The sequence below is a fragment of the Ipomoea nil genome, unplaced genomic scaffold (genome assembly GCF_001879475.1).
Source record: "Ipomoea nil cultivar Tokyo-kokei standard unplaced genomic scaffold, Asagao_1.1 scaffold1895, whole genome shotgun sequence".
NCBI lineage: Eukaryota > Viridiplantae > Streptophyta > Magnoliopsida > Solanales > Convolvulaceae > Ipomoea > Ipomoea nil.
In genome coordinates, this window is record NW_017618323.1 from 1,814,738 (window position 1) to 1,833,845 (window position 19,108).

Consider the following 19,108-nt stretch of genomic DNA (forward strand, 5'->3'; position numbering starts at 1 on the left):
ACACTACTTGGCGTAGCACAATCGGAATGGATTTTCAGAAACGGATTGACATATGTGGACGACACCTGGGGAAGTGGGGCGGGGAATTTTTTCGTCGTTTTGGTAATCGCATACAGCTTCTGCGTACCAGAATGGAGATGCTCAGGGATTCGCGAACTCAGCAGGATGTGACAGAATTTCTGACAACCGAAAAAGAATTACGCGCACTTCTTCGACAAGAAGAACTGTTCTGGAAGCAAAGGGCCAAGCAGCTATGGTTAAAACATGGTGATCTAAACACCAAATATTTTCACAAATCAGCCATAGCCCGCCGTCGGTCGAATCTTTTACTCCGAGTAAAAACGCCGGATAACACTTGGGTGGAAGGCCCGGAGATGCATGCAGAAGTGATGAGGTACTACAACCATATCTTTCTTTCAGAGGGTACACAAGCTGATATTTTTAATAAGATGCCAGCACGAGTTACTGATGAGATGAATGCCTCTTTACTCCAACCATTTTCTTTGGCGGAAGTCAAAGAAGCACTGTTCTCGATGGCACCAGAGAAGGCCCCAGGCCCGGACGGTATGACACCCGCTTTTTACCAACGATTTTGGCCGATACTAGGCCATGATTTGTACATTTTTATCATGAATTGCATAACAAGTAGAACCCTACCACAGTGTCTAAATGACTCCAATATCGTGCTAATCCCTAAGAAAAAGGTACCCGAAAGGGTTTCTGACCTGTGCCCAATTGCTCTTTGCAATGTGGCATATAAGGTTCTGGCTAAGATGGTAGCCAACCGACTTAAAGAGGTTTTAGAAGCAGTCGTCTCGGCGTCCCAGAGCGCTTTTATACCGAACAGGTTACTAACTGACAATGTTATTGTAGCCGGGGAAGTGGGCCACTTCCTACGACGCAAAACTGCTGGAATTATGGGTTGGACTGCTCTAAAACTCGACATGGCTAAGGCCTATGATCGAATGGAATGGGGTTTTCTCGAGGGAATGTTGAACGCTTTGGGATTTGCTAAGGAATGGACAGAGTTGCTGATGATGTGTGTGACGTCGGTCCGATATGCCATCCAGGTGAATGGCGAAAAGGTAGGGACAGTCTATCCTACGAGGGGTATCCGTCAAAGGGACCCATTATCCCCATATTTGTTTATCCTGTGTGCTGAAGGCCTTTCTATCCTTTTGCAACAGGCTGAAGCCCGGGGGGATATACACGGGATAAGGGTGGCCAGGGGGGCCCCACCTGTCTCACACCTCTTTTTCGCGGATGACAGTCTCCTATTCTTCCGGGCTGTGGAATCAAGCAATTCACATACAGGGTTGCTTGAATACCTATAGTGCTGCGTCGGGTCAGGTAATTAACTATGATAAGTCAAATGTTATGTTCAGTTCAAATACTCAAGCTGAAGTACAAACTGTGGTGTCCACTACTCTGGGTGTCCTTGTAACGACTGATTTGGGGCGTTATCTAGGACTCCCATCGGTCTTAGGCCGCAATAAAACGGCCACCTTCAGGTATATTGAACAAAGAATTCGGGAAAGAATAGGGGGTTGGCAACAGAGATTTTTATCTAGGGCAGGTAAGGAGGTGCTACTGAAAAGTCAGGGCCGGTCCTATCATTTTATAGGCCCGGGGCAGGACAAAAAAATGGGCCCCGATTAATATATATTTCATGCCTAAAATTTAAATTAAATAAGGAAAAATTATGAATATCAATAACTTTAAATAAGATTAACACGTTTTTAACAATTTTACATACACAATAATAATCATTGAAAAAAATTCTAGGTGCTTTCCTTAATGCAAAATAATAAATAATCGTATAAGTGCCTTCATAAATAAATAATTATTATATTTTATAAAGATGAATAAATAATTTAAAATTGAGTAAACTTATAAACAATAACATTGTTATCATAATTAATAACAAATTAATTATTATTAAAAATTTATAAAACAATAATTACAAACATATGTGAACCTACCAAGACTATGTGGTCTAATGGTATCCAGGTTGAATTTTCATTTGGAAGATTGTGAGTTCAAGCCTTAGTGGAGGTGTTATTGGTTCTTTGTGTTTTAGTAGGTTGAGATTATTGGTTCTTTGTGTTTTAGTAGGTTGAAAAAGTATATGAACAGATACTCTACAATGTAATAGGGCCAGTAACATTCAAAAAAAAAAAAACATATGTGAAGCTAAAAATCTTTTTTGACTAGGAGCAAGAAATTAAAATATTTCAAAACGCAATAAAAAAATAGATAAAATAGTTTGAACATAAAGCATATTATAAATCACACATCTTCTATATTATTTATATGATTTTTATAAATATTTTTTCTTTTAAATACATAAATTTCAAATCTTTTTAAAATAATTTTAATACAATGACACATGATAGAAGCTTCTATATTACATTGATTGGATATTCATAAAAAGGTACGGAGTAAATTATCTTTTTTTTTTTTTAATAATTCAATCTCAAAATATATCATATAACCCCCTCCGTCCTATTTTCACGTGTCTTGTTTGGTTGACATGAGTTGATTGAACTTTTTTTAATTCAATTTTTTATAATATGTTTAGTATAAGTATATAAAAATTTATAAATTTACAAATTGCATTAAAAATTTAATATAAAAATTTATATATTTAATATAAAAAAATTTCATAATATGTTTAGTATAAATATATGAAAATTTATATATTTAAAAACTACATTAAAAATACTACTCCGTATTAAACACAAAAAATCAATAAAAATAATTTTTTAAAAGATACATTAGAATATAAGCAAAGAAGTAAAGTTGAGGAATTCTAAAATGTGAAGGGAAGGTTTGGATCACCGGCCTTTGATTAAATGAGGTTAAAATTCAAATATCTTACCAACCAAGCTAATTCACCTTAGTATAAAATATACGCATTTAAATTACTTATACTCAATACATATATATACTATATATATAAGAAATAGGATGGGGCCCTCTCCCAAGCATGGGCCCTGGGCAAGGGCCCAGCCTGCCCTTGCCCCAGGGCCGGCCCTGTGAAAAGTATTGCCCAAGCTTTGCCCATCTTCACCATGTCGATTTTTTTTGCTACCAGGACGAGTCTGTGACTCAATTGAGAAATGTTTTAATAGATTCTGGTGGGGGGGGGGGGGGAAATATACTAGTAATGGCATTCATTGGCTGAGTTGGAGTCGTCTGAGTGTACCGAAGGATCAGGGGGGTCTAGGCTTCAAGCGTCTACATGAATTTAACATTGCGCTATTGGCTAAACAGGGTTGGCGGTTGATGATCTATCCCAATTCGTTAGTGAGCCGCGTTATGAAGGCGAAATATTATCCAAAGACAGAATTCCTCGATGCTCAACTAGGGGGTAGTCCGAGTTACATTTGGAGAAGCATCATGGCAGGACAACCCTTACTCAGAATTGGCGCCGCCCGGCGTATTGGGAATGGTAAAACATCCAATATTTGGTATTAGCCTTGGTTGTCTGCTACTCAATCACCTGGGCTCCACACCCCTATTATTGATGACCTCAGAGATGTTAAGGTCAATGGTCTCATGGACTCACAAGGGTGCTGGGATGCAGAAATCGTACAGGACCTTTTCATTGAAAGTGATCGCATCAGAATTATGGCGATGCCCATCTCACCATTGCTTGAAGACTCTTGGCGTTGGCAAGGCGACATGCGAGGTATGTATACAGTCAAACATGGCTATGATATTCTCACCGACTCCCAGCATCATCTTACCACTGTACCGGACTTCACAGCCTGGAACAAATTATGGAAGTTATCTGTTCCGCCAAAAGTGCGCAACTTTCTATGGAGATGTGCTCGGGGTATAGTGCCTGTAAAAGAGAAGCTCAAACTTCGACGTGTATGGATTGGAGGTGGTTGTCCTTTATGCACTTTCCCGTCTGAATCGTTGGATCACCTTCTCTGTGAATGCAGCATTGCACGCAAGGTCTGGGGGGAGGAGTTTGGTTTGGATGTCCATACTGTTACGGCGTGCATGCAGACAGTACTGGGATACGCTACTGAGGAATCGGCGATGCACATGGCGGCAGCTTTCTGGACCCTATGGTCTGCCCGCAACGCCAAAGTCTGGAAGAATGAGAGCCAGTCAATTGAATCTCTCCGCCTCCAAGTATATCTCTTATGGAGTCAGTGGAGAGACACATATAGCTGCACCGGAAAAATTGCAAAAAGCGAGGCTATGTCAGTTGCTTGGACTCCACCGATATCACCTTGGGTAAAATGCAATGTTGACGCATCTATCTTTGGGGATGGTGCAGGTTTTGGAGCGGTTCTACGTAGTCATGAGGGCCGGTTTGTAGCAGCACACAGCGGAAAAATAGCCAGCATCACTGATCCATTCATGGCGGAAGCAATTGCAGTGAAGGAGGCACTCACATGGCTGAAGCATCACAACCGCAATAATGTAGTTCTAGAAACTGATTGTTTAAATTTTAGTATTGCTTTTAATTCGCGTTGTCTTGATTTATCATATGTTGATTTGATTGTAAAGCAGTGTCAACTGCTCGCCTCTGAAATTGGGAACGTTCAGGTTCACCATGTTAAACGGTCAGCGAATCACGTGGCTCACGTGCTTGCACGGGCAACGGATTCTGGTTCTGTCCTAGGGTCGTGGGATGATCACCCACCCCAGTGTATTTCTGATTTAATGAGTTAATATACGGGTTTTCTTTTGCTTCAAAAAAACAAATGAAGACATAATTCCCCACCATTAGTTGGACATACTAAATAATCAATTTTTGGTTCCAATTAAAGTCCAACTAAATAATGAAGATATAATTCCCCACCATAGTTGGACATACTAAAAAAAAAAAACAAAATACATCTTCCAAAACCAAGTTAGAATTTGACTCAAAAGATATATTTTATTATTAATGGAATTCAAAAGATGTATGTCAAATCACGTAACTTACTACAGTTAGTCCGAAGAACTGAGCAAGATTCGTGGATCAATTAATAAAAGTGTCTAAATTTTGAGAAGTGACTGAAAACATGTTTTGCCAATGCAAACCATGAACCTTAGAATTATAATTGAACTAAATTTATAAATTCTAAGAATTGTGATAAAATTATTATCTAATGGGTTGAAAGATTTATTGCCATAAAACTTGCCTATGGGCTAAAGTTTTAATTCTATTAAATCCAATTAAGAAACCCTTATGACAATATTTTTCACAATTACTAAAGAGCCAGAAGAATCTAGCGACATAAAACTTGCCTGTGAGCTAAAGTTTTACTCAATTAGATCCTAACTGAAAAATTTTATTTATGATGAAACCATTTATCAAATGAGTTGAAGAATCAAGTGATATAAAACTTGCCTGTAGGCTAAAGTTTTATTCAATAAGATTCATTGCTATCATTATGATAAAAAAAAAAAAAAAAAACTTAAGAGATCATGTTCCTTTTCTTAATCCCTATGGGCAAATTAAGAAATATGATCTAAAGTTTACATCATAAAACTAAACTTCATAATAGAATTGGAAATTATTTACAAATAACCATAAAGTAAATACATTTTATTTCTATCGTCACTGATAAAACTACTAAACTACATTCCGATACATAATTGCCTGTGGGCTAAATTATGACTGTAGTCCAGTATTTCATCCTGATTAATTATACAAATATAACAAAATTGCATGTGGGCTAAATTTCATCATATTACATACAATTAATCACAAATGATATGTCCAAAACTTTATGTGATCAAAATAAACTGCTTAATATATAATTTTAACAGATTAAGGATGCTGTGGCTACTCCCAAACCAAATTAAAATTATAAGATCACTAGACAATTATCAATTCATTGCCTACACTTTATGTGATTGAAACTTAACAATCTTAGGTAGCTGAATATGCTGTAGCATTTCCTTAATTAACCAAGATTGAAAACTCAAGATATTTCAGTAAATTAAAGATGCTTTGGCTATTCTTTAATGAACCGAAATAAAATCACATTGGCAAGAAATACTTAAAATTTTTGACAAACAAATTATACCAAATTGTGATGGGAAAATCTGAATATACTCCTAGGAAAGGTGGTTAGAGACTAAGTCTCACGGAAAACCAATTCCTTAAATAGAGTATCAATTTAAGGAGACTAGTGGCACAAGATGTTCTTAAGTCACGGCCATTAAAACTAGTATGTCTCACCGATTCATATATACTTAATGTATAACTGTTTGGGGTATAAACCAATAAACTGTATGGTATACACCAAAAAATTGTAGGGTTCACCTATGATTAAAGCTTAAACGGTGAACTAAAAATAGCGGACTAAACGTGCTTAAATTCAGGCACTACCGCAACTAAAGTTTATGCGTAAGTCCAACTTAAATAGGAACTAATATAATTCTATCTCAAAGAATGCATTGCTAAATGCATAACAAAATTGCATAATTTAAAATATAATATTATGCTTAGGATAAATATGCATAAAATTAAACATTAAACTCATATAATCCAAATAAATTGCATAACTTAAAGCAATTTACAATATGAGATTTTAAAGTATAAACTTAATATTCAAACACCGATGAGTCCAAACCAAAAGAGACCCAACATTTTGAATAATAATGTACTGAATATATACTTTAAAATTTTTTAAACTGTAAGCCCATGGTAAAATATTTTAATGCATAAAGATCAAATTCATGAGAAATAACTGAATTTACAAATTTAAACAATATCAAACCAAAAGGATATGCTATCATTTGTAAATTAAAATCTCACAAACTCTAATTGCATGCATAATTAAACTTAATATTATGCATTTAATATGATCGAATGCATAAAACAATTTAAAGAGTATGAACCAACTAAAGAATATGAATTTAAACAAAATATTCGTTTATTCATATTTAACCAAACATGGACAATCAGAACTAAAATCATAATTTCAAGAACTAAATGAATTATGGAATTAATGGCAAAAGTCAATTGCCTAGCAAATATGTTTTTCCAAGATTACTAAATTGATTCAAAATCACTCTCCATAACCCAGTTAATAATAATATTATTATTATTAATGGCAAAATTGCAAACAATCAGAATAGCAATAAATTGCCATAATAATATTATCACATTAGGTAGGAGACTAAATATGGAAAAACAATGGTTAAAACCGCTAACATTTATAAACGTTTTCGAATAAAATTTTGAAGTCCGAAAAATATTAATGTCTAGAAAATTATTTTCTGAACTGGAGTATTGTCACATAAATTTATTTGAAAACAGTTCAAGGTGTATAACTGAATACCATAACAATATTAATGTCATCATTAATCATTAATAGTAATAAGTAACATTATAATCACTATTAACATTAATAATAACGACAAATCAAAATATGGTGATGCACCTTTTAAATGTTTCCATTTTTCTAAAGATAAAATATGTGACTAGTCCAAATTAGCGGTTTAACTATAACTGTAGCACTAATTATCAAAAATAACCGTAAAAGATAATTAATGGCTAACCTTAATGATGCAAACCGCATCTCTCCATTGCGCTAACAACGATGACGATCCACAAGAGAAGAAAAGACTCCAGAATTCTCCCAATCTTCACTATCGGTGTCAATAAACTCGATGCAGCGTCCAATGGTACGTTAAAAAATTTATTGGTCGGACTTAATTACCAACATTAATATAATAGTCATGTAAAATGAAGTGGTAATCATGCCAATGTACCAAATATAGCAGATTACCAACATTAATATAATAGTTATTATGGAAGGTAATAAATGAGATTAGCCCCTAAACTTAATAACAGTGATTAATAATGTCAATTAATAATAATTACAATAAAGGCAAAACTGTAATTAAGGGATGCCAAATACTAATCTCAATTTTACCACATAATAATTAACCATGACTATTATGATACTTAGGGAGACTAAAGTTAAGGTAATAACCAAGTTACCATTATATAGACAATATACCAACTATATTGCGTTTGCCCTAAAATTAAAGACTTAATATTATTAAGACCTTGAAAAAACTATTGATAGATTAAAAATTTAATCAACTTAAACAATAGTTATAGTTCTTAATGGCCAAAATAACAATTAAATCTTTAAATCCTTAATGTCTCTAAACAGGCCGAGACAATAATTATAGCACTTAATCACTCAAATTAGGCTCATAAACCTCAATAGACCAAGTGAATTATAACATGAATGTTAAATGGTCTAGTACTATAATAGACCCAAAACTTAATATTATTACCAACAATAAATACCAAAATATGGTAGTTAGTAATAATTAGAACTGAATAAACATGTTATAATCAAAAGGAGCTATAATTATTATTTAAAATATCAATCAAAATGGTGGGATCCATACTTTAATGACCGAAGATAGGTCCTGAATAGCTTGTTCAAAATAGGTTCTAAAGTCCCAGAGACATATAAAACTAAAATATGTCCAAAATTAAGGGGAAATCCAAACAAGCTACCTTAAATGGGCTGTAATGACTAAAATTGGCCTAAGGATCCAAAATTGAATGATATTTAAAAAAGAATTTATGAGTTAATAATATGCTAAATTCAACCTTAATACATGCTATTAAGAATGTATAATTATAACAATAATTTATGAATATACGTAGCATGTTTGGATTTGCATATTAATATATTATTAACCCATATATCCTAAATAAATTGCAACACTTGAGACAATTTAATATGCACCTTAACATTAAATTAAAATTCAAATAGCAAATTAAAACTTAATATTTGCCCCAAATTGAATGATAATTTAATAATAACTGAAAGAGGAATTAATTTGACCAATTAAGTTAAAAGAAGTCTTAATATGATGAATGAAAACTGAAGCAGACCCAAAATCTTAAATAGGCCCAAGATTATTATTCTTTTAATAGTGGACCGGGTCAGACCCGGCCCAAATTTTATTTCCATCACCATCAACTTCTTTCTAATTAATCAGCCCAATGCCAACACCCTAGCAGCTATGGTGAATCTTCAGCGTCGTCCGACGAAGAGGAGCATCATATCGACAGTCGCAAATGGAGAGGACAGCAGCGGCCAACGGAAAACCAGCCCACCTCCGCCGTCTTTCCCTGTCGCAGCACCAACGCCACCGCTCACCGCCGTCGTCTGCAACGCCATTGCTCGCCGCCGTTGTCTGCAACGCCACTGAAGGTCTGAAGCGACGAGGGGCAGCGACAGCCGGATCGAGCGTCGCCTGAAGGCCGAATCCCGCCTCCGTCGTCGCAGTCAAGTTGCCGGGAAAAATAAACCGGCAATAGCTTATAAGCAGTAGGTAATTTAGATCCATTAATTTTGAAAAACAAATCAAAATTTTGCTTAAGGCTGAAAATTCAATTTCAGCAGTCCATGTTTAATCCTTCCGAATATGCACAAATTATTATATATAAAAAAAAACCAAATAGATATATGCATATTTCGAAGAATTAATATACAAAATATATACCAAGAACTCAATGTATATAAAACAAATTAATGTTGTTTTAGGCAAAACAATTAACCAGGCAGATATTATAATGGCTCTGATACCAAATGTTAGATCTAAATAGTCTAACTATAATAAACCATAGTATACGAGAAACCTGACCTCGTATGATAGCGGAAGCGTAGCCGTGTTGATCTCCAGCCATAGTTGATGTTCCTGTTGTGTTGCCTCTTAACGGTAGACCGTCAGCCATATTTTGTCTCAGACCTGACTCAGAACCCTAGATGGTGTATTGGTATCTACTGAGCGGTCTGAGTACCGTAACTGAATGTGCTATCTAATCCATAATCCTGCATCCCATCAATCCAGGTTATATTAGGCACAGAGTTTGGTTGACTAACAACTACTAGTTATTAAGTCCAACCAGACCACTTAATAAGCCTAGTCAACTTGCACCACTTAATTAAGGCCCTAATATATAATATACAATATATATTATAAGGGAAAATCTTACAAAGGATTCCCTTACTTGTAGGGCTCTAGCTTCCCTTCATTCCTGGCCATACATGTGCTCCCCACTATTTGGATGCCGTTGATTTTTACACAGGTAAATAAAGCACCCTACCTTCTAATGCATGATGTCTTGAGTAGCTTGGGTGGTTGGTGTTATGTTGTTATCCGTGCTATAAGGCTCAGGTTTGAACTTTGAACTACACCTCCATAATTTAGCATTTTATCCCTTCCTTGTGGACAACTATGCTTCATTCTTTCTTAGCAATAAAAATAAATCCCTACTTGGGCCAAGACTTTCCTAATAAAACGCCTACACCCCCACTCCTGGGGTCCCATGGCGCCATCAGAAGTCCCCTAATTTCTTTAGTTGTCTTTGACGAGCAAATAATGTATAGACACTCCTAACATTTTACATGCCTTGACCCTTTCGACTCCTAATCTGAAATGTTCTCCTCGATCTCTTTCGAATAGCTTGGTGCTTGGTCCCTACAGGGTTCCTTACATGTTGTTCGTCACAAGGACTTAGCTCTCACACGTACCCTGCAAGAAAAACAAAGAGATTTTTTCCGTCTTCCCTTCATGCGTGGTCACTGAGACACGCCTCGAGGGTTAGCTTAGCAGTCAACTAAGAAGCGAAATATATCAACTACTGAGATGCAGGATTAAATGCATCAATCGCTCCAAAGTGAAATAAGATATTTTGACCGCTAAGAAGCGGGATACAAATATGTCAATCGTGTGAAACATGATAGAAATATGTCTATTGCTGAGAAACGGGATAATGCATTGACCATGACTTCTCTCTCTTCTCTTTTTTTTTTTTTTTTTTTTTTTTTTTTTTTTTTTTTTTTTTTTTTTTTTGGTTCTCCTTTTTTGGACACTAGACTGTGTACTTTACCCTGCAGGCCCATATGAAATTCGCATGTCGGGTTTTGTACCTTGCACTGCAGGCCCATGTGAAGATTCGCATGTCGGGTTGTGTACCTTGCCCTACAAGCCTGGGTGAAGATGCGTACATGCCGCTTCCTATGCCTTTCAGGCGCCGTATGAGATGCGCGCCGCATACCCTGCACTAGAAGAGTTTTTTATTTTTTATTTTTTTATTTTCTGGCATGCTGGGGTATGTACCTTGACTTACAGGCCTAAGTGAAGATTCACACACCGGGCTAAGTATCTTGCCCTATAGGCCCGAGGTGAAGATGCATACGGGCCACCTCCTACGCCTTACGTGATGCAAACTGCCTACCCTGCTATGTAGGCCTTTATTATTATTATTTATTTATTTTTATTTTTTTGCACGTTGGGCTACGTAGCTTGTCCTGTAGGCTCCGGTGAAGATTTGCATGTTGGGTTGCATACCTTACCTTGTAGGCCCGGGTGAAGATGCACACGGGTTGCCTCTTACACCTTACAGGCGTTGTACAAGATGCGGACCGCCTACCCTACTCTGCAGGTCGCTTTGTTTGTTTTTTCTATTTTTTCAATTGCATGATGGGATGCGTACCTTTCCCTGCAAGCCTAGGTAAAGATTCACACGTCGGGCTACATACCTTGCCCTGCAAGCCCAGGTGAAGATGCATACGGGCCGCCTCTTACACCTTACAGGCGCGTCGTACAAGATGCGGATCGCCTACCTTGATCTACATGCTTGCTTTTTTTTTTTTTTTTTAAATAATACTTTTAGTTTCACGTTGGGCTGCGTACGTTACCCTGCAGGCCTAGGTGAAGATTCGCATACCAGGTAACGTACCTTGCCCTATAAGCACGGTGAAAATGCATACGGGCCGCCTCCTACCCCTTACCAGCATCGTATGAGATGCATGCCGCCTACCTTGCTTTAGAGGCCCATTTTTTTTCCAATTGCACGATGGGCTATGTATCGTGCCCTGCAGGCTTAGGTGAAGTTTTGCACGCTGGGCTGGTTAACTTACCCTACAGGCTTGGGTGAAGATACTTACGGGCCATTTCTTACACCTTGCAGGAGCCGTACGAGATGCAGGTTGCCTATCCTACTATGCGGGTCCTTTTATCAACTACACGCTAACCTACGTAGTACGTACCTTGCTTCCAGGCACAGGTGGGAATTAGCACGCTAGGCTGTGACCTTTCCCTGTAGGTTCGGGTGAAGATGTGTACGAGCCGTCTCGTATGCCTTGCGGGCGCCTAATGAGATGGGGGCCACCTACCCTGGTATGCGGACCCTTTTTTTTTTTTTTTTTTAAGTTGCACTTATACTGCTTTCTTAATTGCCTCTACATCGAGTAAATTTGGTTAATTTTAATGTGTTCTATCCGCGATAATCTCATTTCTTTTAATGGAGGGGGAATCCACCTTTTTCTATTTCTACATCTAGGATTAGACTTATAGTATGGATACAATATTAATAGGACCTCAACCATTATGACAAGGAAAAGTTGATTCAGAGGGAGAAGAAAAGGCAAAAATTGGAAATGAAATATCCTTTGATCCTTAAAAAAAAAAAAGAAAAAAAAAAAAACAAAGTTGCTTAGTTGAGTGACAAATGGAAATTTTATGGGAAGTTACAATCCCCACCGCGGAATAGTGCACCTACACGCCTTCATCGACATTGATTTTTGTCTGGAAGGCCGAGAGCTAATTATCGAGATTTTGGACTATCCGGACACATATTTCTAGATGTAGAAATAGAAAAAGGCGGATCGCTGGGTTGCGTACCTTACTTTGCTAGCCTGGATGGAGATTCACACGTCAGGTTGCGTACCTTGCCCTACAAGTCTAGGTGAAGATGCATACGGGACGCCTCCTACGCTTTGCAAGCGTTATACGAGATGCGAGCCGCATACCCTGCCCTGCAGATCCAATACTTTTTTCTCACTTCTTTTTCTCTCTCTCTCCTGCCGCCTACATTGCCTCGCATGCCCAGCCCCCTAATTGTTTTTTTTTTTTTTTTGTTTGTCTTGGGCGGCCTACCCTGTGTTGCGACTCAGCACTGAAAATGAAAGCAGGTGAAGAGTAGTATGAAAATAATAAATTATTTTTTAATTACCTTCTTAAGATGTTTTTAACTACCTTCTTGAGCTGCTTGCCAATCAAATCACAAATTTTTCCCTAGGTTGTCTGTCGTGCCTTCCAAGCCCATGGTACAAAATGAAGCTGAAAATTGTTTATTACTTTCTCGGGATATCTACCTAGCCTGCGAATCCATTTGGGTGCTATTGTTTACTTTAGCATCTCTTGTCTAAACTGCGGAGCTTCCAACTCGCGTTGGGACCACTTATATTGTCTGCAGGTCCTTTACCGCGTCAATTTTTGTTTATCTAGCTTCCAACTCGCGCTGGGACCACTTATATTGTCTGCAGGTCCTTTACCGCGTCAATTTTTGTTTATCTTTTTTGGCAACTTGCTTAGCCTGCAAGCTCAACGATAAATATATGTTAATATTTTTCTAATGTAGAAATGTTTTCTTTTACCTCCCCGAGCTGCTTGCAAGCCCACCAAATTCGGTCCAAGACCGCACTACCAACCTACAGGCCCTTAATTGTCGGGGTATGGTCGATACTCTCCTCGTGAATGGGTTCGGACTCCTTACATATACAAGTAAAAATTTTTGTGTGGTATCAATAGACACTACTTACATATACATAGCTCTACCAGTGTATTTTGTGATGCATATTTTTATCGTATTTTCTCCCCCAATAAGAGTTAATATCGTTTGAGGTCCTCCGAGTATAATGGTTTTGCCACGTTTAGTTCTAAACTTTCAAATTGACCATCTGTGGTCCTTTGACTTTCAAATTTAATCATTTGCGGTCCAAGTTAACCATCCATGGTCCTTCAAGTTTCAAAACTTAACCAGTTGTGATCCTCTTGAAAGGATCATGATTGGTTAAAATTTAATAGTTGAAGGACCATGAGTGGTTAACTTGGACTACGAATGGTTAAATTTGAAAGTCGAAGGACCACATATGGTCAATTTGAAAATTTAAGACTAAATGTGGCAAAACCAATATACTCGGAGGACCTCAGATGGTATTAACTCCCCCAATAAATAATATTTTTCTCTGCCCCGTAGGTTGTAGTCTTGCATAAACTTTGATCAAAACTCTTTTTCTCTAGAATTAGAACTTATTTTCCTTTTCTAGTAAGGGTAAATAGAAATAGTATTAGTGTTTTTAATGTTTTTCCCTTTTTGATTAATAAGACACTCTAGGAGTGTAAATGCAATTTTCTATGCGGGCTTTTGTTTTAATTAAATTATGTAAACGAGCCACATACTCGTGTCATTAAACAATTTTTATTTATAACTTATTCCGCCCCACACCCTGACAAGAGCATTTAAGAAAATATAAATTACGGTGACTCAATGACTCAACAGACAAAGCTAAACTTATTCCTACAATCCTACTATTATAGAGAGTAAAGAATTAACATAACAAGGATAAGCAGCAAATTAAGTAAGATATACAAAAAATGCTATTACTTGTAAATAGAGAAAAGTTATTGTGCCATTATGTTGATAAAATTATATCTTATATTTTGTCAAAAAAAAAATTAAAAATTCTATCAAATATAAAATACATTTTGCTAAAATTCCTATGAGACCGTGTCATAGATTCTCATAAATAACTCTTCAATCTCTAAATATTAAATTTTGATTTAAAATATTATATTTTTCTCAAAAGTATCACATTTTTCCTCATAAGACCATTTACAATCTAAAACACCAAATTTTATACCAAAATAATATTCCCAATATATTTTTACACCAAATTTTATTCATTTTCAACACATTTACACCAATTTTTTTTTTCTTTCATTAAAATAATTTGTATTCTCGTAAAGTAAAACTTATATTAATACTTCAATTATTTTAATATAAAATATAATTGTAATGCAAATAATACGGAGTATTTTTATTGCACAATAATATAACATATAACATTCATTACATTTAATTTTGAAAACATTGTATGCACTTTTGTTTTTAATTAATCTATATATGATATTAGTTTTGTTTAATTGTCTTGATGAGATCTTCCAAATGGTATAATTTGTTTTTAATAATACAAATTTTATGTTTTAATATTTATCAAATTATGTAAATACATAAGAACAACATAAGGATAAAAAAAAAAATTAATAAAAATAAACTAGTAGGTCAAAATAGATAATAAAAATTTTCACACCAAAATGGTGTTGATGACCAGTGTATCGCTATATTCACCAACACCATTTTGGTGGGGAAAATGGTGCCTTCATTGGAGAGATGTTTGCACCAAAATGGTGGTTGGTGCCTTTTTTGGAGAAGACATAAGTATTACATTTCCTCATGAGTAACAATCAGTTTATCTATTATTAATATTATATTTTTCTTAATAAGTATTGCACTTTCCCTTCATAAGTAATAATCAATCAATTCAGTTTATCTCTAAATAAAATTACACGTTTTTCTCATACATAACTCTTTAACATCTAAATATTACATTTTAAACATTTTCCCATAAATATTATATTTTTCTCATAATAACACTCAATTTATTATTCATAAATAATATTAAATTTTCTACCATAAATATTGCTCCTACATTTCTATTAATAAAGAAAAGATGGTAAAATGGTCACACGAAAAGCCCCAATACATTTACCATAAAAATGAATGGATAAGAAATTTAAAATTTGTTATGGATAAAGTTTGGTGATCCAAATCCAAGTCATAGATGATAGACCCCACGGCCCCACCAGTCCCCCTTTCCCACTCGGCCACTCCCCTTTCTCCCTTTTAATAATTCTCTACACACATTATACATACAGCTTTCATTCACTTTTTCTGCCTTCTTTATCTTCAACACTTGCTTTGATCCCTTTTCAACCTTCAAATCAGCGCCCAAAAAGCCCAGAACCACAACCCCTTCTCTTGCCCTTTTTCCCAACCACCAATATATCTTTCGGTTCAAAAAGAACATTTTTTTTTTTTCATTTATACAAGTGCCCCCTCTTTATTTCCTTCTTCTATTGGTTCTTGTTGCATTGGGTTTTAATGGCGTCCTCTTTTAAGAACAGGTTTTGTCTTTCTGGGTCTCGTGAGACCATCCTCAACTCCAGAGCTAAAGGCTCTTCTGGGGTTTCTAAACCATTTGTAGCTGTCCAGGTTGGAGATTCAAGATCAAAAGAGTTTCTTGGAAAGCCTTTGAATATATCAGATCAGATAGGGTTCAGCAGCTGTAATGATACTGCTTCAAGGCCTCTCTGTGTTAATGTATGTAAAGATTATCTTTTTTGTTTTTGGGTGGGGATTTAAAGGAAGAAAATTTATATTTTTTTTAAAAAAAATGTTTTTTTAGGCACAAGCATCAATCTGTGTTAGCAGATCTCTGAGGTGGTGGGAAAAGACTCTTCAGCCCAACATGATAGAGATCCATTCAGCACAAGAGCTTGTGGATACATTGGCAAATGCTGGGGATAGGTTGGTCATTGTAGACTTCTATTCCCCTGGTTGTGGTGGTTGCAAGGCCTTGCATCCTAAGGTATGTATGTATGTATGTATGTATATATGTCACACCAATTGGTTTTTGTTCTTATTTTTGTGGGTAATAATCTGTTTTGTTGATGGCAGATCTGTCAACTGGCTGAAACAAATGAAAATGCCATTTTTCTCAAGGTCAACTATGAAGAACACAAGCCCATGTGCCATAGCCTTCACATACATGTTCTGCCATTTTTCAGATTCTACAGAGGAGCAGAGGGGAGGGTTTGTAGCTTCAGCTGTACTATTGCAACTGTAAGCAGCTGTCCTATGTTATCTTATGTTAATTTACCAATGTTGCAAAACACGCTAGGCCCTAGTCGGGCGTTCAGGAGACAACTAGCCCCTAAGCGTCTAGGCTGTCGAGTAATTGAGTATATTGTTTTCAATTTTTTTACTAGGAACCGAGTCAGTTACATATGTTAGATGGTTAGTTGAGTACATGACCAGAGGAATATAGAAAAGGAGCTGTTGAACCGACAAAAAAAAAAGACCATTCGGTCAAGTTGGGTGCTAATTCGGCTGAGTAGGGCACCCAACTCAGCCTAGGGCGCCTAATCTGCCGGTTAGTCGGCTGGCTGACTAAAAACCGCCATGATTGATGCCTAATTGGCCGGTTAGTCGGCTGGCTGACTAAAAACCGCCATGATTGATGCCTAATTAGCTGGTTAGTCGGCTAGCTGACTAAAAGTCGCCATGATTAAAATCCCCTTAGCTTAGAGGCGTCTAGGCTGATTTTTACAACAGGGTAATTTACTTCCTAAATAAATTTGTTTAGAACAGTATTTTAATGATGTCTGTCTGCGCAGATCAAGAAATTCAAGGATGCATTAGTGAAGTATGGGACAGAGAGATGCAGCAGCCTTGGACCAGCAAAGGGTCTTGAGGAATCTGAACTTTTAGCTTTATCCTCAACTGTTAAAGTTTCAAGAAAGTCTCCAATGGAGGAGTCTACTGTGATGGATAGGATTGAGGATTTGGTTTCAAGTTTGGGCAAAGCTGAGAACATGGCTGGATTCAGTGGTGAGCTGTTGGCTACCTAGATTAAGGGATTCATGGAGACAGGCTAAAGAGATTCCAAACATTTCAGATATTTTTTTAGTTTTTTAAGTATTTTTGAAATTTTGATTTGTGCCTATGAGATGTACATATTATTAATGGGGTAGACCCCATGTAAACAGGCTGGGTTGTGTATTTTTAGGATAGAGTCTTGCAAATTTGGGGCTTTGGGCAATTTGACTTTGTCATCCAAGACTACAATATTAATGATTATAATTATTATTATTTGGATAAGTTGCTTGGTTTCCACTTATCATCTAAACTATATTTATCAATAACAAAAAAATTTAATGATGCAGTTATACTCATGCCACTAATATAAGTAGGAAGAGAATAACCTCATAACACTCATGAAATCTTTATATTACTTGTGCACAAAAAGCAAAAATTTTTCGCATCTAGAATTTACATTCGGCTCAACATAATAGTGGAGAAGTAGATCACGGTAACTCAGCCCCCACTAGTGCTTGATAGGACTCGATTATGACTTGACAGTCCTACACCACTAACTGACAAGGCTCAAACCTGTGTCCACAATCAATTGAGCTTCTAATGTGGATAAATTATTATATTACTTCTTCCAAAAGGTTGAATATTCAACCCCAAGGGCCCCACGCCCCTACTCACTATTACTTCTTCCAAAAGGTTGATATCTTCAACCCCAAGGGCCCCACGCCCCTACAGCCCTACTCACTAGAGCATGTGGGAGGATGTCGCTTCGGATGTAAATCACAGTAGCTTAGTGGCTCAGCACACTAGGCATGGGCCCCCATGTCGCTACTCGATAGAGCATGTGGGAAGATGTCGCTCCTACCTAACAGAACATGTGGAAAGATGTAAATAACGATAATGCAATGGCTCAACACACATGACCGAATGCTGGTGCGCACAAGGAATCTGTCTACTTTAGACAAATCATTATAGAGAAAATTTCAATTTTGGTCACATGACTATAGGGACATTGTTAATTTCAGCACCTAACTTTCAAAAGTGTCAATTTAGTACCTTGACTATGTAATTTTTGTCTATTTTGGTCACTCCGGCCGAATTGACGGTCAAATTTGGCCGGAAAAATTTAATCAAACATTTAGTCTATAATCTGAAGGGCAAAATCGTCTTTTGATCATTTCTAGACTGAATGTTGGATTAAATTTTTTCGGCCAAATTTGACCGTCAATTTGGCCGGAGTGATCAAAATTGACAAAAATTACATAGTTAAGGTACTAAATTGACATTTTTAAAAGTCAGGTGTTGAAATTAACAATGCCCCTATAGTCATGTGACCAAAATTGAAATTTTCTCAATCATTATATTACTGGTTATATTATATATAGATTGTCTTCAACAATATTCCATTTGCATAAGTGAGTCAAGCTTGTGAGAAATACAAGACAAACATTCAAGTTAGGCCATTGTTCTTTTACTAAACCAGCTTAAATGGTATGCCATGAGTTTTTGCATTTTGTTTGGTTTTTTCAGTATTGGTGTAGTTTTACAGAGTGTATGATTCTGGCATTTTATTGGAGATATCTGGAATATGAACATATGAGTTTGGAT

At 36.4% G+C, this 19,108-nt stretch overlaps 1 protein-coding gene across 1 annotated transcript; it reads left to right on the plus strand.

Annotated features, from left to right (window-relative positions):
• Positions 1–15,775: 15,775 nt before the first annotated feature.
• On the plus strand, positions 15,776–17,785 carry LOC109193484 (thioredoxin-like 1-2, chloroplastic). The gene is made up of 4 exons (XM_019344321.1): positions 15,776–16,225; positions 16,311–16,493; positions 16,583–16,747; positions 17,302–17,785. Exons 1-4 carry the CDS (start codon positions 16,007–16,009, stop codon positions 17,533–17,535), a joined length of 801 nt encoding a protein of 266 aa, XP_019199866.1. The 5' UTR covers positions 15,776–16,006; the 3' UTR covers positions 17,536–17,785.
• Positions 17,786–19,108: the final 1,323 nt, after the last annotated feature.

Coding starts and splice junctions, on each gene's coding strand:
- LOC109193484 (XM_019344321.1), top strand. CDS start 16,007: ATGGCGTCCTCTTTTAAGAACAGGTTTTGTCTTTCTGGGTCTCGTGAG. Junction 16,494..16,582: donor GCAAGGCCTTGCATCCTAAG/GTATGTATGTAT, acceptor TGTTGATGGCAG/ATCTGTCAACTGGCTGAAAC. Junction 16,748..17,301: donor TCAGCTGTACTATTGCAACT/GTAAGCAGCTGT, acceptor CTGTCTGCGCAG/ATCAAGAAATTCAAGGATGC.